Source organism: Haemaphysalis longicornis, unplaced genomic scaffold (assembly GCF_048455015.1).
Source record: "Haemaphysalis longicornis isolate Haplotype H1 unplaced genomic scaffold, Haemaphysalis longicornis Haplotype H1 scaffold_7, whole genome shotgun sequence".
Taxonomy (NCBI): Eukaryota; Metazoa; Arthropoda; class Arachnida; order Ixodida; family Ixodidae; genus Haemaphysalis; species Haemaphysalis longicornis.
In genome coordinates, this window is record NW_027526422.1 from 155,013,394 (window position 1) to 155,034,103 (window position 20,710).

A 20,710-nucleotide genomic window follows, 5' to 3' on the forward strand; every position below is an offset into this window, starting at 1 on the left:
ACTGCACAGACGCTGCAATTTCAACCGACTGAAGCAACGAACCTACCTTGGATTAGACGCAAATGTCGGAGAAGACGACTTTTTGGCGCGCCAAAGCCATCGTCATTTTCTAACATAAATCAACTGTTATTGATATCAATTCTCAACGATAAAAGAATTCAAAAATATCAGAAGTTATGTTTTTGATGTTCCGGATGTTTGTTTTTGAAGACAGGCGACATTACACTTCATAAGTTTCATACAGTGGATGTATCTATCAGATTGTCAATCACCAAATATTTAGACAAGGGACGAAAACAACTGAGACATGCGCATGTCTATGCCCTATGGCACGAAAAAAGAATTACCTAAGTATCATGCGCCCCGTCAACATCCGTGGGCCGTTTGGTAGTTGCAAATGTACCACGACTGCACAAGGTTTCTTTCGCCCCACCGGTATTCCCGTGTTAACGTTTTTGCGCTGGAATCATTACACGTGCCCATTTTCTGGACAGTGTTCTGCCGGCCTCGTTCTGGCAGGTTTAACATTTGCAGAATTGAAATGTATTTCTCATCTTTTTTTTTCATTCGTATTCCACGCCACGTCCCAGTTGCTACGAAGTACTCCTCGTCATAGCCGTGACGTGGGATGTTGAAGAAGATATCACTCCCGTGATTCGCAGGAACGTGGTTCTTTGGTTTCGGGATCATGTTTGCGTCAACGTCCCTGGTGGGTGTTTGCGGCGCACTTTAAGAGTACGGTGTTTCTTTTCCCTACGTGGCAGTTTGTTACTGACTGTGTCACCTGCATACGTGGCGAATCATGTTGTCAATCACGATGCACTGTATAACAGCAGCTTTTAAACTATCACAAAACTTACACAAACGACCCGTAAAAATTACGTTGAATTCTTGCTGTTCTTTTATACTACAGTTAAACATGGTTGTAACAAAGTTGTCAAAAGAGCAATTTTTTGGTACATGGAGGTTTTGTTACATCCAAAGTCCGAGTTAAGGCTCGCGTGAATGAAGCAGAAATGAAACCAGAATGCTAATCAGTAACGGTGAACTTGCTTTTAAAGCTTTAATTTCACAGTGAAGATTGTGCTAGTTACGCCTGCTGCTTTCGCACGAACTCAAGCTTAACACGGCCCTCCAAAGAAGCAAGATCCCTTAACCCCGTATTCAAAAACGTAGCTTAAGTACCACTTCTGCCTTTTTTTGGTTCCAAACACGTTTCAAGGACCAAACGTATGTTCAAAGGGCGGGTTTTCGCGAACTTGATGCTTTTTACCGCACTAAAAAATGTTGAGACGGTGCCAGCGGAGAGAGTGTACCAAGTGAAGCCGGCATTTAAAGCTACGGGCTTGTCATCACAAGTAAAAACCTTTCGTTTTATGCAGCAGAATTCATCACTGTCAAACCGACACCACAGACAGCAGTGAAGACGCGCGACCACCCGCCTTCAAGGAGGCCGAGCACCTCTAAACAACGCACTGCAGTTTGCGGTTCGGGTGAAACGAAAGCGCACTGTAGTACACTTTATTACTGGTGGCGCGCTGCACAAGCAAAACATGAAGTGGGTGCTACATTAGCCGCGGGAGGGCGCTAGCCGCTCCGTTCAGCCTCATCTTCAGGACGAATTGTTTTTGGTCATCCTTAACGTTTTCGTAGCTGCTGGCTCATTGAAGTAGTTATAGTATTTTGTCAATCACTGCTTTTCTCCGGCCTACTCTTCACTAAGAGTGCAGAGTGCAAAAAACAATGACCTATCAGTTTAGCGAGTTAATTGCATCACGGTTAACTGCCGCACACCTTTGTTTCGTACAGGTCCCAATCACATGAGCTTTAATTGCGGTGGCAATGGGAAATAGAAAAACTTTGCTAAATCGAGGAATTCCTTACGTAGAGGTTCGTTAAATGTAGGTTTAACTACATTAAGGGTGTCTAGGTAATAGATTACACACAAAACACAAGTTAGCCTGAATGGGAGTTTTTTGGCAGGAATACGTCTTTTAAACTCAGACGGCAGGCGGCCTGCTCCCACGTGTGGTAGTATGATGGCGGAAATACTGCCAGTTTACACCGGGGGCCACAAGCTGTCGTAAATAGGCGCATTTACCACGATTGTACCTCTTCAAAAAACGCAGTATCTAGCTGTGAATACTACGCTTGACCTAATGGGAGTATTAAAAACTCCCACGCCTCCACCATCTCCTTCTCCTCCTCCTTCACCGCTTCCTCCTCTACGCCTCCTTACCAAATGGCTGCCAGTTGGCGTCGTGTGTCGTGTGAGCTCCAGCGTCCCCGAAAATTTATTGTCGATGTGAACTTGCGGCCGCACGAATGGATGTGAAGTGCTGACCGACATTCGAAGCTCGTTGCGAACATTGTGGAACCAGCATGCACTGACGTGCGACGCACTGCAACATCGCCTGCGTGTCAGCGACCTTCGAGCCGATGGAAGACGCCAGCGAGCCGACGCAAGGCCTAAATGCATTGATAGCTGAAAGTGGCTCGTTAAAAAGAACGCGGTTGTGCCTCTGCGAGGTGGTTGAAGGTAAGATTTTCACGTTTTTCATTGTACCCACCATTTTGGGAGATTTGTGCCCCTTCTAGTTTCAAATAAACTCAGCGTGTTTCCCGCGTCACTGCACAGGCGATTCTCCTCCACTGGAGGTGAGCGTTGTCCGTGAGAGGGCGCCATGCCAGGAACATCATTGAGGGGGCCGAACGGTGTGAAAGCAATCCGTATTTGCGCGAGCCTCGAGCAGAACACTCACTCATTTACACTCGCGAGCAGAATTAAAAGTGTCCGCACTGTGAACGGCTGTTACGTGTTTCTGTTAGGCTGTGTCTGTGGCTTATTCGCAGGCGAAGGGGAAGTTGGCCGGTCAAACATCGCAGGGCGGACGCTTTTCTTAAGAAGTACGTGTGGTGCCAGACGCGCCTGCTACGAGGAGGGTGACTGCCGCGTGCCGCCGGCGATTAATTGCTTTCACTGGAAAGGGAGAAGGTCGGGGCCCCGTGGGAGCTCTCCGTACGCTAGGCGCGTGTAACGATAACCAGCAAACGCCATTCCAGGGAGGATTCTGTAGAGTCGACGGGCGACTGCTTATTTTTTTTAAGGAGGGAAGGGGGGGGGGGGGGGGGGGGCAGGCATCACACCGACCGAAATTTTTTCTTAACTTTGGGTGAGGGGAGAGAGGGTCAGTGCGGGTGGTAAAACCTGAAGCTCGCCCACCGAACACTACACGCAAGGAGGAAAAGAGGGAAAGGAAGCATTTTGAGAAGTTGGTAGTCACAAAGGTCGCGCTCCCCTTTGAACAGCACAGCACTTCGTTTTCACGAACTAGTGAGCGCAGGTGTCTCGGACGGAAGTGCAATTTCGCGTAGCTTTAAATGCACATTCAGAGATTACGGAAAGTTGGACACAAGAGTGACAAGTTCAGCGTCTTTCCAATGCCGTTTCTTTTTTTTTCAGATCAGATGCCCAATATGCTTCTGTATTTGTTGCCGCAGATTCAAAGCGTTTTGCTTGCCTTCTAATGCATGTGCTGCTGTGGCTTCCTGGGGAACGTGCCAGGAGGTGCGGCAATGTCGGCGTTTGGGAGGCAGGTGCAAGCAAACAGCGCACCGACGACATGCTGACCTCATTGTTTGCAAATGGCTTTTTTTTCGTTGAGGAATGTTGTAGTAGATGAAGTTCTTACTAAGATACCTTGTGTTCTTGGTGTAGGTGTTTTGTTGATTCAGTGTTTTTATTGGTTTACTAACGGTTTCACACGTATATCGTATTTGTGTAATTTTTATGCAATAAATATACTGCGCAGAAAACAAATTTTTTACGTATCGCCATTCAATATTTCAAGCGAAAAATGACTAGAAATTACGTAATCCTCAACAAAAAATGAAAATGTGGCCTGTGCGCTCATTAAGAACTCCAAATACAGTAATAAATTCCTCTGCAGCGCTTATATCAAGCGCACAAAAACAAAAAAAAACCTCGAATGCAGGTCAACACTGCTCCCAACGCGCCCCCTGAATATTCCCGGCTGGAGGAAATAATACACTTCCAATGGTACCCCTGAAAACTCCCATTGTAGTGGTAGTAAAATGAAACTATCATATGCTACTGAAAAAACTGCGGAAATAATGGGAGTAAGGCGAAACTCCCATTGGAAGTAGTTTTGAAAACTCCGAATTCGAACTGAGATATGCAACAAGCCATTTACTCCCATTCCGGCTTATTTGTTTTGTGTGTACCAGTAAAGCTGCCTGAATTAGCTTTTGCGAATTGTGCCGTTACTGCATATCTGAATACATGCGCGAATATTAAATTTTATCATGACACGTGTACCGCGAATACTCCTGAACCAAGAAGTAAACAAGGAAGTTCGTGACGCGAAAACGCTAGAGTATGTTTTGTACGTGCGCCATACTCGTAAAACAGTTTTGAGTAAAAACGTTTATGTGAAGGCGACTGGTTATTAGTGAAACGTTTTATCAGGGACCTTGCCTGTGTTGAGCAAAAAGAGATTACGTGTTTTAGTGATGATACGTTTTACCAATACACTGTGTGGAAATTCTGTTTTTGCTTTTTATTGTATGTTTGACCTTTCGGAGCGTTAGTTAGTGGATGTCACTACTAGCATCGCGGGCCGCTACTGGAGGCATGTCATTGAAGTGAATGCTCAAGAAAAAACAAAGTAGCGCTGTTGCAAAGACGGCTCGGTCGCAATTAAACATGGTAAGTGAGAGGTACAGGACACCGCAAAAATGAATGCCCATTGTTGAGGCTACTGAAATAGCGTCTTAGCACTCATAACATGTCATCCGGTCACACATTCGATAGACTGTCATTAAATTGTGTGTATGTGTGCGCGCGTGCGCGCGTGTCGGTATTTCTGACATTGCTTTAGAAGACCTAGAAATGCTGCTCCCAGTGCCTGTGTTTGAAGTTTTTTGGGGTCATTTATCCGCCATTTTAGCAAAACCACCTCCGCTCTTTCAGCTCTTTCTTGATATTGTGCACGAAGTTTGTTTGGCATATGTACCTGAAGTCACACGACGTTTTTATACGTCGCACCAGTAGCCTTACATTAATCCAGCCGATGGGTTACCAGCTCAACACCTAAATGCTGCTGTACCACGGTAAATAGAGAAACTAGCGTATAAAATAGGCCCTGTTATTCTCACTCCGTTGCCATTCCGGCCAAGCGGAAACGAAGCAGGCCCGCAGGCGGAGACAACAGGTGCAGGCCGTGGAAAGCTCGCAACGGAAACAGGTTTTCCGATAGCGCCTCATTTTTACTATTCTGTTCTATTCCCTCGCACTAGATGCGGATCATCCGTTTCAACTCAGCTTCCCTACAAAAGCCTCCTGCTGACCTACGGTAGCCTACCAGCCACACGCGCTCATAGCGGTATCAAGTATTAATCTAGATATCGTGAGGAGCTCACCAAGAGGATGAGCATTGATATTTACGCCATCCCAACAAGGGAGCCATGCCTATTCATTCAAATGCTAGCTAAGCATATAGGTGTTGAACTGAACGTCAAGGCCCTAGATTACGACAAACAAGATCACATGTCCCCAAGCTATTCAAAGGTAAGTGAGCACCATAACTGCGGCATTGAATTGCGAATGATTGTTTCAAGGGTGCGTAACCTACTGGAAGGGGTGAATGAAGACTAGAGAATTGTTTATTTCAGTAAACGTTAAATGAACGGTGTTGCTCGGATGCTTTGAATGAGTTACTTGCAGCTTTATTTTTTATCCCCTGTAGCCAGCAGAGTCACGCCTTTTTAGCAGGCTGAATTGGATATTGACACTAAACATTAGCAACGAATAAGGGTGATGTGTTGCACAAATAGTTCAATAAAGGGCTAACTTTACAAGAAAACGAGAGGGTTAATGTGACACCGCTCATAGCTCAAACAAAAAATAATATGCCGCATTTTCAGAGGGCTGTGTCTGATAGCATATGAAAGCGGCGGCCATAACTACAAAAGCTTGCGAAACGCGCCAAATTTGCTGCGTTAGATGCGGTGTTTGTAGGGTTCAGAAAATCAATAATTTAATTTAGAAACTTGAAGGTAGCCCCGAAGACGCAGGAAAGTAAAAGCGACCAAAGTACCCTGAAAAATAAGAAACAACGGCATCGTGCATTGTTTAAAAACAATAGTGTTTAATGTGTAAAACGTCTGCTTGCTTCTTCGAATTTAGGAAGGAGTTTTGCTAAGCGAATTTTCCCCGTTCTTTCCATGCCGATGTATCGAAAAGTGGGGTCATAATCATCCCAGTACTCGCCACTTGAGTAAATGCAAAATATTTTAGACGCAGAGCACCCCTTGCTCGGGGCTATGTCAGTCCATCGGCGGCCATCCGCACCTCTCCCCCTCTCTCCACCAGCTGTGTGATAGAGCGCGCGCTGCTCCTCGTCTCCTCCTCTCGCGCGCACTCCCTCAGTTGCTGCTTGTCCGAACTGAATGGACGCCAACAATTCTGTCAGCGAATTGGCGAAAGTGAAGCCGCTTCAAAACGCAAGCGTCGAGCAGCGGATCCCACACTGCGAGAAAACGAAGCCGCTTCGGCATGCCAACGTCGCCAAGCGGATACGGATGCGGTTCGCCAACGAGAAGCCGCTTCGAAACGTCAGCGTCGCCAAGCGGATCCGGATGCCGCTCGTCAACGCGACTGCGCCACGAAAGCGGCCGCTCGCGTGACGGGGTGGTTGGGAACTTCGAGATGCTTTGCATCACCACATAGTTCCCTTCGGCGAGACGGTGTAATTTTTTTTATGAGGGACATGTGCTCGAAACTTCCAATTTCAAGCTGGGTAATAAATCCACTTCTTGTAGCTGGAATTGAAAATTTAAATCACCCATTCTGGCCGCGGTAAGAACCGGGGTGCAAGTAGCTAATCAGGTCAACGCCGTGTTGCGTAATTGCAAACGAAAGTAGTTTTCTAGAGGGCTCCCTTAAAAAGGCATGAAGATATACAGTAGCTTTTGCTCCGCAGCAGGGGCATTTCGGAACGCGCATGTCGATGTCTTGATGTGAAATTCCGAGATGCTACATCAGGGGAATGGTTTGCTTTCATTTTAGACGTAACCAGAAATCAGCAGAAGCTGATAATGACAGGATTTGGCTATCAAAGTCTCTTGGAAGGAAATGCAAATCCAATCGGGTGAAATTGGCTCCACATGCATTCCTGATTACAAAAAAAAAAATGTTGGCCAGTAGCATCATCAAAAACATGCAATGTTTTTGAGAAAAGGAAACAATCGTGCTTTTCTCAATTCGGTTTTTTTCGCGATAGAACATGGGAAAGCTGTTGAAACAATTTAGAAGCACTGCCCTGCTATATACGCACAAAAATAACTTTTATTTACTGGCGTTTAGGTGCCGTCATAAATTTAGAGCTGTCGCACGACATAATGATCATCGCAGTTATCCAACCAAATAGGAGCAGAAGTCTTACCGCTCTTTTTGTATTCTTCATCTGTGGTTGACCCTGTTTCTAAAAGACAGCGAACTCACCGAAAAGTAACGCTGAGGATGCTATATTTCTTTTTACTGTGAAGGAAAGTTCTGTGATATTTTTTCTTATGATCTTATTTTAGATGAGTCCACTGCACATGGTGCCGACGATTGATGACGGTGGCTTTATACTTTATGAAAGGTAAGCCGATGAGAAACTGACACGCCTGTTTTCGGCCCAGCTAGAGTGACATCACAGTTATTAAAGTATTGATAGAAAAAAGAAGTCCCAAATGGTTTCAAGGGAATGTTATATACATACTAGTTTTAAATTCCCAAAAGGAACTGTAGCAAAACATTTCATCCATAGATATCACTTGGTTGCCCCTAGGAGTGCTCTATTATCGGGGAAATACTAAAGAAAGAAGGACTAAGTATGTTTGACTTTAGTTACAAAAGAAAGCTTGAAACAAGATGTGCACAAAAAGGACATTTTCAGGGGAAGAAATCACTTGTGTATTCCACCTTACTGCCCAGTTTAGGAACTTTACCTGCTTTCATCGAGAGCAATATCGCAGTTTCGCCGGGATGACGGTAACGTGAGTTTTAGCGGGAATGCTCTGGGGTGGCCGGCAGCCGGTCGTCGCAGGTGCAGACTGTAGGGATAAGCGGCTTGCGCAAGCATATGGCAGTTCTTGTTCAATAGCCGCCTACTCCTAAGCATTTTACAATGAATGACTTCAGTTGGCAAAATGTGATGATGCCATGCTGTCATACTTCAATTCAAGACAAACCTGTGTGTATTTTGTCAACCGAAGTGTTTTGTAAACGTTCCGTGGCGTGTTTAGCATTTATTATTCGCAATACGCGACTTTCACAGACAACCAAACCTTCTAAAAATTTTTATTCGACCAGACCCTTCGTAATATGCAGACTTCGCACGGCATGTTACTTTGCCCCATCGCCTTTGCGACGAGTGACAAGGAAAGAACCCGTCAATTATTACAACATCGAGCCCGCTGTTTCACCTGACCAGACGTGGATCAAGTCGAAAGACAAAAATGTCAAGCATATAAAATATAAAATGTAACAATTTCCGCCAGAACTGATTGACATTTACTCTCCTTACAATTGGGAATATGCGTAGTTCTGTTTACAAAGGTGGGGCATTAGGCATAAGTAAAACTCTCTTTCTGGAAGATGCGTACTCTTTAAGTGGAACACCTAAACCTTCCCATTTTAAAACTGAAAGTATAAACGATAGGCGGAGGAAACTAAGCGCCCGCGAAAGTGTTTTTTAAGCAAAGCGTTAATGATCTCGTCGGGCCATTTCTCCATCGCATGAAATGTGACCTTCATTTGGCCACAGGTGCGCCGTACCCTTGGAAACGCATCACGCGGCCCGCTGTGTCAAAGTTCATTTAGAACCGCGTGGTCAAGGCGCGACCGAGTCACCCCTTGACCACGTGGCTTGCCGCATGCATGCGGGCTTGGCCGTGGATGACAGCGAAGCCGGGCCATTTCTCTGAGCGTTGCGCGGAAGCGGGAGGCTTTGAGCCGTCAGCGGCAAGCGGTGTCTATCAACCCCGCGGATTTCTCCCGGCGAGCTTCTTCACTAAAGAGGCTCCGGATGCTAAACGCACGAAGTAAGCGTCGGAGGCAGGAAGAGCGAGCGGTCCGGCTCGGGAAACGTCGGAAGCGGGATCACTAGCGTAGACAAAGGCAGGCTTTGGAAGAATTCTTTAAAAATAACAGTTAAATCAAACGTTAACCAAGTGTGGCGAGGACTTAACCAGGTTTAGCCAATCGTTCGCGTTGCATAACCAGAGTTAGCTGCGCATAGCCGCACTATTTTTTAATGCGGTCACCCGCTCAGATATTTGCAATCCTAGCCGCGCAGATTTAAAGAACGGCAACCATCCAAAGAGCGCGCAAAACTATTCACGCGAGAACAGAACTGCAAAAGGTAAGATTGAGAGCATGGTCATGGCAGCCTGCTACGCTATTGACGTGTACAAGGCCAATACTACTTCCAGCAACAATTTTTGGAATGCTGGCAATTTAAAACCACTAAATCATGGTAAAATATTTAAGAATGATTTGCGAATAGAAAGGGGTATCTACATAGGTTCCTACATGTAACACGCATTATATCTCCGGTCGCAAATAGCTGAGAAATTTGACCAAACTCGCCCGCCGGTTATGTATAAAATGCTGTACGTTTTCGAACAGAAGCCATCCACCAGGGCGTATACTTAGAAGCAAACGACGGAAAAGCAACAGAAAAACAACTAAGACAGCCGTAGATATTGAATGGGGACAGGTCCAACTGGGGGCTGTTCGAAGTGGAGAACAGACCAACTGCACCAAAATTTCGCATGGGTCAAATTTTTTTTTAATGTGTTATCATCGTCATCATCGCCAGCCTATCTACGCCCACTGCCGTGAAAATGCCTCTCCCATTAATCTCCAATTACCCCGGTCCTGCGGTAAGTGCGACCAATTTAATCCCGCAAACTTCTTGATCTCATCTGCCCCTCTAACGTTCTGCCGCCTCATGCCACGCTTGCCTTCTCTAGGGATCCACTCTGTTACCCTTAATGACCAACGGTTGTCTTGCCTTGGCATTACATGCCCTGCCCACGTCCATTTTTTTCTTCTGTCCTTCTACTAATGTGTTATACATGTGTTATACACGTGTTATACATGTTATACATGTTATACTGCTCTCAACCTCCACGCGCCCAGTAAGGCAATTCCCATGACCTAAAACTGCGCGCGAGGAGGCTGTGTGCAGTCTTCCTGGTGAGCTGGTGGCTGGTCGGCCACTGAGTAATGGGGCTGCAAGGTCCCTTGAGCCTGGCCGTTATAGCCGCGCTGTTTCCAATTTGGGCTTCCGAATCGCCGCTATTGGATGACCGCTTGCGTAGTGCATGCGGATAGTTCAGCTGTCCCATTTCATGTCTTCCATTCTTATTAAGAAGTCTATAGAGAAAGAGAAATTGGAAGTAGAAATTTTAACAGCAGCTGGCCTTTCGGTGGCAAAGGTATTAAAATCTACAAGAAAAAACTTATTAAAATAAATAACAAGCATCGATTTATAAAACACGGGGAAGTGTTAGTGAAAAAGTTATAAAAATAAGGTGTCGAGTATAATTCTTGACACCTCCGAAAGGAAATGGACCGAATTTACCTACAAACAAACCTGCCAGAAAATTCATCTTTGCCTAAAATTTGCAGCACGTGGCCTGATTTGTTCCCGGACAGTGCAAAAAGTTGTCCGTTTCAGGTTTTGCTTTGTTATTTTGATAAAAACAGGATCAATGGGACCAGGCACACGTCTAGAGGGGCAGAAAATTAATGCGAGGTGGATAGCCTAAACTGTATCATGCATGGCTGGTGTTTTCCGGCAGCATGCGTTATTGAGTTCTGATGACAGTTGTGCCTTGGTACGGCATCGTGTCACTGTTGTGCATTTGTTGCAATGCTCAGCCCGTTTCGGTCAACACCGATCCCGTCTTGTTTACATAGGTGTTACTAACTTAGTGGTTCTAGAAGCCCACTTCGCTCATGCTGGCTTTCTCGTAGTAACACCTGTGATATAGCAAGTTGAAGAAGACATCGACCTCTGGGTTCTTAGAGGCAGGACTGATTCCACAGGAAGGCCTTTTTTCACATACTTTATTTCATGCTCAACAACTTTCAAAGGCATTTCAAATTCCATAAAAACTATAAACCTGTCAAGCAAGTCTTTAGATGGAAAGACAGGCCTCATATAGCTATGCCAACTGGTGTCTCAATTTATGAGTTAAGCAGCCATGTGCTTCATTATTCGCTCATTTTACACATTTAAATTTAGATGCTTAACTTGCGCATGTAACGGAGTAATATGTCGTGAGTAAGTGCGTAAGTGAGTGCGTAAAAAGTAAGTAATAAGTGAGTAATGTAAGTGTGTAATAAGTAAGTTATATGAGTAATAACACGGTTCTAAATGGAAAGACACAACGAAATAACCGAGTCTACCTTCAGTTGCATAGAGCCGTGAAACTGCTTTGTGTTCAGTGTGAGATCGACTCACGATCCTTATGTGCCTTGTAGGATTCACACCGAGGTCAAGGAATAGCAATTGTTGAACTGAAACCCTTTACACAAATCTGGCGTCAATCACAGCCTATTTTGAGCCGACGGCTGGTTTGTTTGCCATTCGTAGTCTATTTTGTGTGTCATTTGTAGGCTACAGCGACACTCCACGTTTCTTCTGTCGTGTTACTTATGTTTCCACATTCATATACTTCCTATGAAACCTAAAGAATTGAATTACTGCCGGTCTCCTTTATATTTGTTTGATTCATGAAATCTTGCCTTCTTTCAGTTCTGCCATCTGTTACTACCTGCTTAATAAATATGCTCCGGAATCACCCATTTACCCAAAGGAAGTTCAAAAACGAGCGCAGGTGGACCAAATCTTGTCCTTGGTGTCAAGCTTCATTCAACCGGTGGCCTCATCTTACATCGTGAGTGTTATAAACCCGTCGTTACCTGAATACCCCATGAGCTTATAATCAGACGTTTGCAAGACGTTCGCTGTCTAGTAAGTCATGCCCGATTTTTTACAGATAGAGCTGAGCATTACTGGGCATTTCTGCACAGTTAAAAAAACTGGTATGTTGGGGTCATAATACATACGCTACCGTGCTTAATCTATAAAAGCAATGATTTCAAACAATTCATTGTTATAAAATAACGCTGAGAAGGTACGATACAGAGCATGTAAAGGAGTGCTGTAAGACTATTGGCATTTCTTGGAAACGGCATTCATAAAACTGACGGAGGAAACAACAAGGAGCGTCTGGTTGTGAACCTAAGCTAGTTAAAACTGATCCTGCAACACTCCCAATAAACTTGCTGGTTTCTTCATTCGTTCTGCGTGAGGCAGGGCTTGCGCTATACGTATCGCCAGCATTCACACACACTGCGTGATCATCAGCTGGTTGCAGCCGACACGTCATTTGGGTTCTTCATGACTGGTCCTAAGAGGAAGTTTTTCTGCTTGCAGTATGGCAGTGCTAAAAACGTCTTTGTGCACCTTGAACTTCGATAACTGCGGTAGATCAAGTTCATATTGTAGCATTGAGTACTGCAGCGAGGGGCACCTACTAATACACCAAGCGCACATGCACATTTATTTGGCTACTTTCCGCGTTCAACAAGACGCTGTTCTACATGTGGCCAACGAAACTTGCCAGCCCTTCGACATTACCAACTACATTAGGGAAAAATGTGTCTGCTAAATGTCACATACGTGGCCTGCTGAAATACTGAAAAAGACAGCAGAAAATTCTTGCTGTGTGCAACGAAATAAAAAGTTCTGATCAAGACTACTTGTGAAGTGCAAAGAAGGCCTGTGATACGTTGCATAATGATAATTTGCGAAGATACTGCAGCAAAGTCTTGAAGTTACGTTTCAACAACTAGCCCAGCTCGCCATTTGGCAGCAGTCGGTATTCCAGGTTCCATAATGAGGCGCTATTTGTATTTTTAATGACAAGTGTTGTCACTCTGTTTGAAAAGCCACAGGGATATCTGTATAAAAAATATTCAATAGGAAATAACCACAAATAAACGGAAAAGATATCTGCAACAAACGTTTATTTTCATTTAGAAATTCTTACACTTTAAGGTTGGAATAATGTGTACGTCACAATGACGCTAATGTTCAATTTTTCGCAACAACTTTCTTTTTTGCTTTTATTTAGCGCACAGCCATTGTCCGAAGGAAGAAACTGGTTGGGGACGAATTGTCCGCATTTGAGGACAGAGTATTGAAGCCCCTCCAAGATATTGTCAGTGACAAGATGTTTGTGGTCGGAAACGCATTAACCGTCGCAGACATCAGGCTTGTATCCATTATGATGTGTTTCGTTCCGGTGAGTGTGCTAATTTATTATTGCTATCACCCTCAACAAACTGTCACCTTTTACTGGTATCATAGCAGAAAAAAGCACAAAATGTTTGTGAGATTCTCAAATGCGAGGAAGTGGTGGGAAATTTATGATCTTAAGCTCCTTAACAGATATCTTACTGAACATACACCTGCTGACTAAGAGCATTATTTTTTGGCATGCAAAGAAGCTTAGTTTGGTCGCCATAAAACGCTGTGTTTTACGCAATATGCCCCTCAAGGGCTTCACTTGCACCATATATTTACAATGTAGTCAAAACACGAAGCAGAACCTGTGCAAGCTTGCGAAAGGTGCAGCATTTGCTTCTGTAAAGTATCCAACCAAAAAACTCACTGTTCGAAACATTCGACCTCTTGTTACAAAGGAACGCGCACTCGTTCCTCGAAGACATGCTAAATAATATCTTCAATACATCGTTATCTTCGGCAAAACCTATTGTCTCTTTCGACTTTAAGATTTGGGGTATCATAAGACCACTCGTCCCTTAAACCAAGCGATAGGCATGTACACCTAGCGGCAAAATAACGAGGGACACGTGAGCGCGTTGCAACGTGCATCCCTGCTCCACCTGACGTTCCACTTCCGGTGTTGGTACACCGATGTGCGAGTACGGATCCAACCGCGCTTGCTACCCTCTCTTTCCCTTCACTGCAAGCGACAAGCCTGACCACATTTAGCATTTGGCGCGATGGGCCCCATTTTTTGCTCAACACGTCTCGCTCGAACACGCATCGGCTGCGGACGGCGGTCTGAATTGTGCATTGGCCACAGTGATCCGATCCAACAGATATCGTATCTTTCTCATCTCGGGGCGATTCTGTGGCATATATATTCCCGCGCACCTTTGTACTTTTTGCCAAAAACATGCACTTCGTCGTTAGACCCCATTTAGCACACCAACACAGAAACGGAACTGAGGCGAGAAATAGTGTATTCGAATAAAAAGTCACGAGAGGTCACTTTTCACACGTAATAAAACAAGTATGAAAGGGAAAAAATACATAAGGTGGGTGTGGTCATGGGTTCAACAAGAAAGAACAAAAATGTAAGTCTGTATCCTACCGCAGCCTTAAAGTGAAAATCAAAGCACAGCTAAAGGCCAGCGAAGGACTGGGAGGTGGGCCTGTTGTTGGAATATGTTGAGCAAAGAAAGTGACCCTAGCGCCAAACGGTGTATGTGACCAGCTTTTCTTCTTAAAGGGAAGGAAAAGACAGGGTAGCGAGAGTGGTAGGACGCGCAGGCGCACATTGATGTCTCAGCAGTGCAGCGTCAGATGGCGGTGGGATGCATGTTGCGATGCAATCACGTGTCTCGGCTTAATTTGCCGACGGGTGTTCGTGAATTCCAATAATAGGTTGTAGTGGTGAATAATTTCACCAAAGACATTACGTTTTGATCATAGCTGGTGAACAGAACTTTTGGCACTCGGTTCACAAAAAAGAAGCTGGGCTTTTATCTATATGCGACGAGTTAAAAGCATTTGGGCTCACCGAAATTTATCGAAATGTACGTCCTCACGGAGAGCAATAAAACAAACAACCGATATTTCTCGGGACAGTTACGTCTCTTTACGTGCTATGAAAGCAAAAGCCTGGTGTAAAATGGGAACGGTGGTTCTGTATGTTTTCACAAGAAACAATGCGTACAAAATGACGAAGAAAAAAATTGCCAAACACGAGCGGTGACCAACAATTAAAACGTTCGCAATGAACCAGGGAATCTGTGAAAAACCTGGAGTGGCATCACTTTTAGGTCAGTAACCCAACGGCATATAAACAAGAGACCCTGATAATGCCCGACAAGCAAGTGACGAGGCACAGCCGCAGATTCATCATACCAGCAGTTCACGCGTTTAAATAAGCGAATTATTTATGCAAAAAATGGTGAAGCTTGCACCAGTGGTGCAAGGCTGGGGAAACAAAAGACCTGACGGCACGTTTCCCTTCGCCGGAAACCCGGCTGTTGCATCATCAGTGGCAGCTGCAGCAGCCCACTAGGTCCACTGCAGTACGAAAAGCCTCTCCCACCGACTCCAACCGCTCTTGTCCCGCGCCGCTCGAGTCCATTCTGTGCCTATAATTTTCTTTGTGGTGTCCCAACATCGAGTTATTCGCGTTCCTCTTTCTAGACCCGTCTCTCAGTGAACACGCCGTCACTCTTGTAGCCCATCGATTGTAATTTCCCGAGATTACGTCTCGTGCCGAAGTCATTTTCTTGGTCTCTTTTTGAACTATGATTGCTCCTTCTCTTCTTTTTTCTCTGAACCAGGAAGGTCGTTCCCTGTCTCTAAGTGTTACTACCATAACTATTCGTTCCATGGTCCGTTGAGCCACCCTATGTTTGTCTTCAAGTTGTTTAGGAAGGCACCAAGATTCCCCTGCATATGTCACCACTTGAAATTTATTTCTAACCTTCCCACGGAAAGTTCTCCATGACTGGCAGGCCGGGATCGTTTCTTGCGGAGGCTTTCACGTCTCTCACAAAGGGACCACTTTAGCCCGCGCTAGAACCCGCCGCCAAGTCCAAATCGAACGCCCGCGCTACGAATTGAAAGGAAATGCTGAGCGCTCGGAATGCGATGATTGCTCAATCGGATAGACGCCGGCTTTATAGCGCGAAGGACCCAGGCTAAATTCCAACCAAGGCAAGCGTTTTTTTTTTCTTTCCAATACGCTGCACGTCTTCATTGTTCCCCATAGCTACTAACCCGCACTCCTCGGACATTTGTGGTCACGGAGTAGTTCGGGTGCCGGTTACACGGCGCAAAGCTGCGGGTTTCGAATCCCAGGACCTTGCTAACCACTTTGTGTCCTTGAAGCTTCACAGTTTGCTGTATCCGCGGACTTACTCGTGTCGGCCTAAACAGATCTGCGGTTGAAAAACTCCGTTCACTTTGTGCAGAAGGTCAACCAGCGAATCTGTGACGTACGGCTCGTGTATTAAGCATGAGGTGTGGCCTACGCATTTCGAAGTAGCGTCCAGCCGGTGTTTGCCTTCGCCATGTTGAAGCTGCTCCGTCCGCACCACAACCCATGACCGCCCTTGTCGATTTAGCTGTGCTGTTGAAGAATCTCAAAGGCGAACGGAAATCAAGAAAGGGAAACTATTTTATCACTTACAGGGCATAGGAAGGTTTAACAAGGCGACCGAGAATCTGCCTTCTGCTTTCTCTTTTTCGTCCGTCACCTCCGCGTATTGTGGCGCAGAGGTTACGCTCTTTTTTGAGGCACTGGCTCCCGCACGAGCGCGCCAGTCTCAAAACGGTACGCAGTTCGTTGCTATAAGAAACTGTTCTTCACACCGCAGTTCACTGCACTCGCGCGTTCGATCCAGCGAGGCACTTTCTTGGCTTCTTCCGATGCGCGGCTCCCACTTTGCATTGTCTGTAGATGCGACAGCGTAGCTTCGTCAACTATAAACCAATCCCGGTAATTCCAACTTCTCTACAACCTGGTATTTCGCGCGTGCGCACGGATGTGCGCCCCAGGAGTTTTCTCTAAATGGGGAACACCCGGAAATATCGTTCTCGTATCTCTATAAAGCTTCTCTTAAAAAGAATCTTTTTGCTTCAATTCCACATACGTTTTGTTAGAAATGCTTCAATCGCTGCGAATTCTCAACAAGATGCTACTGAATCACCAGAACCACCTGTTCTTGAATTTTCTATGGGGTACCATGGCGCGTGTAGGCTAACAAGAGTTTATATCAGATGATGTTTTTTTTTAAAACGGCGGTACACATAGCGATATAATGCGCCAATATTCGCCTTAGTACATGACAGCAAACAAGTACTAGGAAAACCTTCCTCAGATGTTGCCCTAACAATGCTCCGAATATCTTCCCTGCGCCTCAAACAACACTGCCGGTTTCTTTTTCAGCTTTCAGTAGTGGACAAGACGAAGTTTGCCAAGCTGGTGTCGTACTACAACAGTCTCAGCGGTCAGCTCCCATGCTTCGCCCAGGTTTTAGGCTCAATGGTTGAAGAACGAAGCAAGGAATGGGAAAGCTACGAATAAAGGTTTCATCACTTGCAAAGCTAGAATACATCTGACAAGTGTTCCGCGGTTGCTAAACCGGTATATAAATTTATTTTTCCCCCGCTGCACTGACACAAAGTTGCGAAAGCTATCAGCATATTTTGTTTGTAACTTTCGAAATATCTTGCATTTTTATTTCGGCATGAAACAAGCGAACTTTCTGGCACAACCACAGGAATACTATGGCAAGTTTTCCTCAAGAATGTTTTCTCTAGTTCAGGTTTTACATGAACGCCGCAATTATGTTAGCTGATATGGCTTCACTATAGTTCGAGTAACCTTCTAGCTATGTTGAACGACAAATACCTTTGTGCTGGGTCAAGTTTTTTCGGCGTCTTATTTATCTTCGTGCGGAACTTGACGCGGCATAAAACTTCACTTCTGGATTCAGGCCCACAGCGATGCTTGCTTTTGAGACCACCCGGAATGGTCTCGTAGAGCGCTAAAGCACACGCAAAAGAGTGCAAACACATTAAAAACAAGCACACGAACGTAATTTATAAGACTACAAAGTTTCAAACTACAAAAGCTTTAGGCACAAAAAGTTCCTTTTATTTTCACCAAATGTGTATGAGACATGTCAATGCAGCGCAGAAGTGGGTGAACTTTGAAAAAAGTTCAAGCCCTTGGCCGAGTACACAATGGAGCCACTGACCCTTTGTCAAAAAATTCCGCCCGATTGAGGCTGACTACCTAAGGCGTTGCGCTTCACATCCCAGCAAATAAATTTCGTTCATGGTTGTGCCTGAAGTTCCTCTGATACCGGAGAAAAAAAAAGTCAACGCAGTTCCCTTAAACAAGAAAGCTTTCAAGGGCGGAACAGTGATTCGCCAGGGGGGCTGTGGCATCATTCACCTGTCTTTGCTACCTTCCCTCACGCTTTTCGCCTCCTTGCTTTCCTGATGAACTGAACACAGCTATGTTCAAGATAATTCAATTTTGCCTCCTTCCCAGTGCTGGCGCGCCTTCTCCTGGGACTGCTCCCATCCTTTTTCTTCTCTTTTATTTCTCGTTCTCCCTGGAACTGCAACAGCGGGGGTTTGGTTCTTTTAAATGCATAGCATTTTAGTAACTCACAATGTCACGCGGCGTTGGCGTGCCTTGTCGTAGTCCGCATGCGCGCCTTGTCGTAGTCCGCATGCGTGCCTTGTCGTAGTCCGCATGCGCGCCTTGTCGTAGTCCGCAGGCGCGCCTTGTCGTAGTCCGCCGCCAAAGAAATAACAGTTTCCGGCGCCCGGTTTCGAACCCATGACGCCGCGGGCGGAACGCAAGGTGCCCGGCGCACTACCGACCGAGCCACGAAACCGACACAGATTTCGATGCACCGAACGCGCCTTATATCCTTCACTCATTTCTCGTTTGTTTCGAAAGCGCCACAAGTGGTCCCGCGCCTCCAAAAGATGGCGACACGGGTCCCGCGATCGAGAGATACGACTTGCCGGCGCACCCCCTCGGAAATGCTGTGCATTTGATCGTGCCCCTCGCGAGGGGGATGTCTTTTTGTTCTTGATCTCATCTCGCACATGGCGCAGCCTTTCTCCGCCATTTCGAATTCCGGGTTGTTTTCTTCAGCAGCCACTTTTTTCGCGTACTATCGTAAACACCAATCCAACGAATATTCTTGTAAGTGAACGCTGGAACTGCCGGTTATGTACATATGTTTGACCTGAAATATACATGAGATTTTTTTCCCCTATAGACAACGGGAACATATACGACCAGTGAAGACGCCGCCAGCAGTTTCGAATGGTTCTGCTTACAGAAATCGCTTTTTCCACTATCCCTTTATTATTGGCCGGAGGGCTGAATCGAGAGACAAGCTGGCATCTTTTCGAAGCCTCTGTTTGGGTGCGTGGCACTGCGTGACACCAGACGAGCTACGACGACAAACCGGGCCCCTAAGGTGCTCCGAACTCTAAAGAATCAACTCCATGTTGCACAACGGTGTAAGCCTGATGTCACGGCAAAGCTGTGTTCGTCTCACTAAGCTAAACTCGATGATGCCCATATAAGTAGCTCAGAACCATTGAAGCTGTGTATATATTTGGCGCTCCTCAGCAGAAGCCCCAATCAAAAGCAAAGTAAAGTGTATAAGTGTATACTGAGTATTTAAGCATATAAAGTATATATTTGTACAGTGCCCTCTTCAGTCTGCCTATACTTTATCATGGGAACAGGTTAAGCGCCAGGCACAACTGGAGGAAGTAAAACAGACAGGAAAGGGGCGCACTAACAACTAAGCTTTATTCGTTCCGAAAGCGATTATAAAGGCACGAAAAAACACCATGTGACACTAGTTGCACCACGTGCGGAAACGATCGCAGCTGCCGCACTCGCCTAACTAATCATCCAGATAATCCACCTCACTCGAAAGAAGGTCAACTGAAGGTTTGCTGACACATCGGTCCCCCATCTTTTTTATGACGTAGGCCTCGAACACTTCCCGTTCTTCTTTTTTGCGATACGAATGCAGCACTCGGGTCCTCTCAAACGCTGGTTCGCAGCCCTTTGGCTTGCAGTCAGTTTTACAGTGAAGAGCCAGATTGCTTCCTGTTCCCGTCTTCAGCGTCAGACTTTATCGTCAGACGCCGCAAATCCATCGTAGAGCGCTCCTTCGCCGTTGAAAACCTGCAATACTTCTTTTTGACGTTCTTCTTGGCGATTGCCTTCTCGCCATGTTAGCGCGGCGCGCTTCCTGTGAAGATGGCACTTCTCTGTGTGTCTTTGGTTGCCCCATCGCCAAGTGCACGCCACCGAGTCGAAGAGAGACCTGTCGGCGCCGCAGTTGCGACTACGTTTTATGAGCTCAGGTGGTTCCACCAAGCAACGCGGAGCCAGGGACGGCAGGTGCAGCCGACAGTCGTTTTGTCGGCGACGCCGTTTTCTCAAACGCTGACTGGAACATAGAGCGGTATTTTTTTCTTTCCTCTTTGCGAGCAAGTTACGTGGAGCAAGCCCGCTTTCAAGCCTTGACGAAGCTAGGCGTTCTTCACGAGCTGCTGGACCACGTGCGCACGGTAGTATCGTGTTATTTTTTTCTGTTGATTGATGCGCAACCAAGAGTGTATACACTTCCGCTGTTAAAAAACGGCGATGTATCTAGCCTTTGAACACACATAAGCGTCCATAAAAGGAGGTACTAAAACCGAAGCTCCGGACTGAGGCCAACGCATGCTTAATCGGCAAGATTTTTAAGTCATCAGCATCGCAACGATGTCGGTTCTAAAACTTTTGAAACACGGTT

The 20,710-nt window shown here is 45.8% G+C and overlaps 1 protein-coding gene across 1 annotated transcript; it reads left to right on the plus strand.

Annotated features, from left to right (window-relative positions):
- The first annotated feature begins 5,318 nt into the window (after positions 1-5,318).
- Positions 5,319-17,463, plus strand: LOC144145346 (glutathione S-transferase 1-like). Its single transcript, XM_077676916.1, has 5 exons — positions 5,319-5,590; positions 7,609-7,667; positions 11,838-11,979; positions 13,222-13,392; positions 17,308-17,463. The coding sequence occupies exons 1-5, from the start codon at positions 5,450-5,452 to the stop codon at positions 17,443-17,445; spliced, it is 651 nt and encodes a 216-aa protein (XP_077533042.1). The 5' UTR covers positions 5,319-5,449; the 3' UTR covers positions 17,446-17,463.
- Positions 17,464-20,710: the final 3,247 nt, after the last annotated feature.

Bases quoted from the DNA above. Each gene is read 5' to 3' on its own strand.
- LOC144145346 (XM_077676916.1), top strand. From the start codon at position 5,450: ATGAGCATTGATATTTACGCCATCCCAACAAGGGAGCCATGCCTATTC. The intron at 5,591-7,608 runs GTAAGTGAGCAC...ATCTTATTTTAG, and splicing joins TGTCCCCAAGCTATTCAAAG to ATGAGTCCACTGCACATGGT. The intron at 7,668-11,837 runs GTAAGCCGATGA...GCCTTCTTTCAG, and splicing joins GGCTTTATACTTTATGAAAG to TTCTGCCATCTGTTACTACC.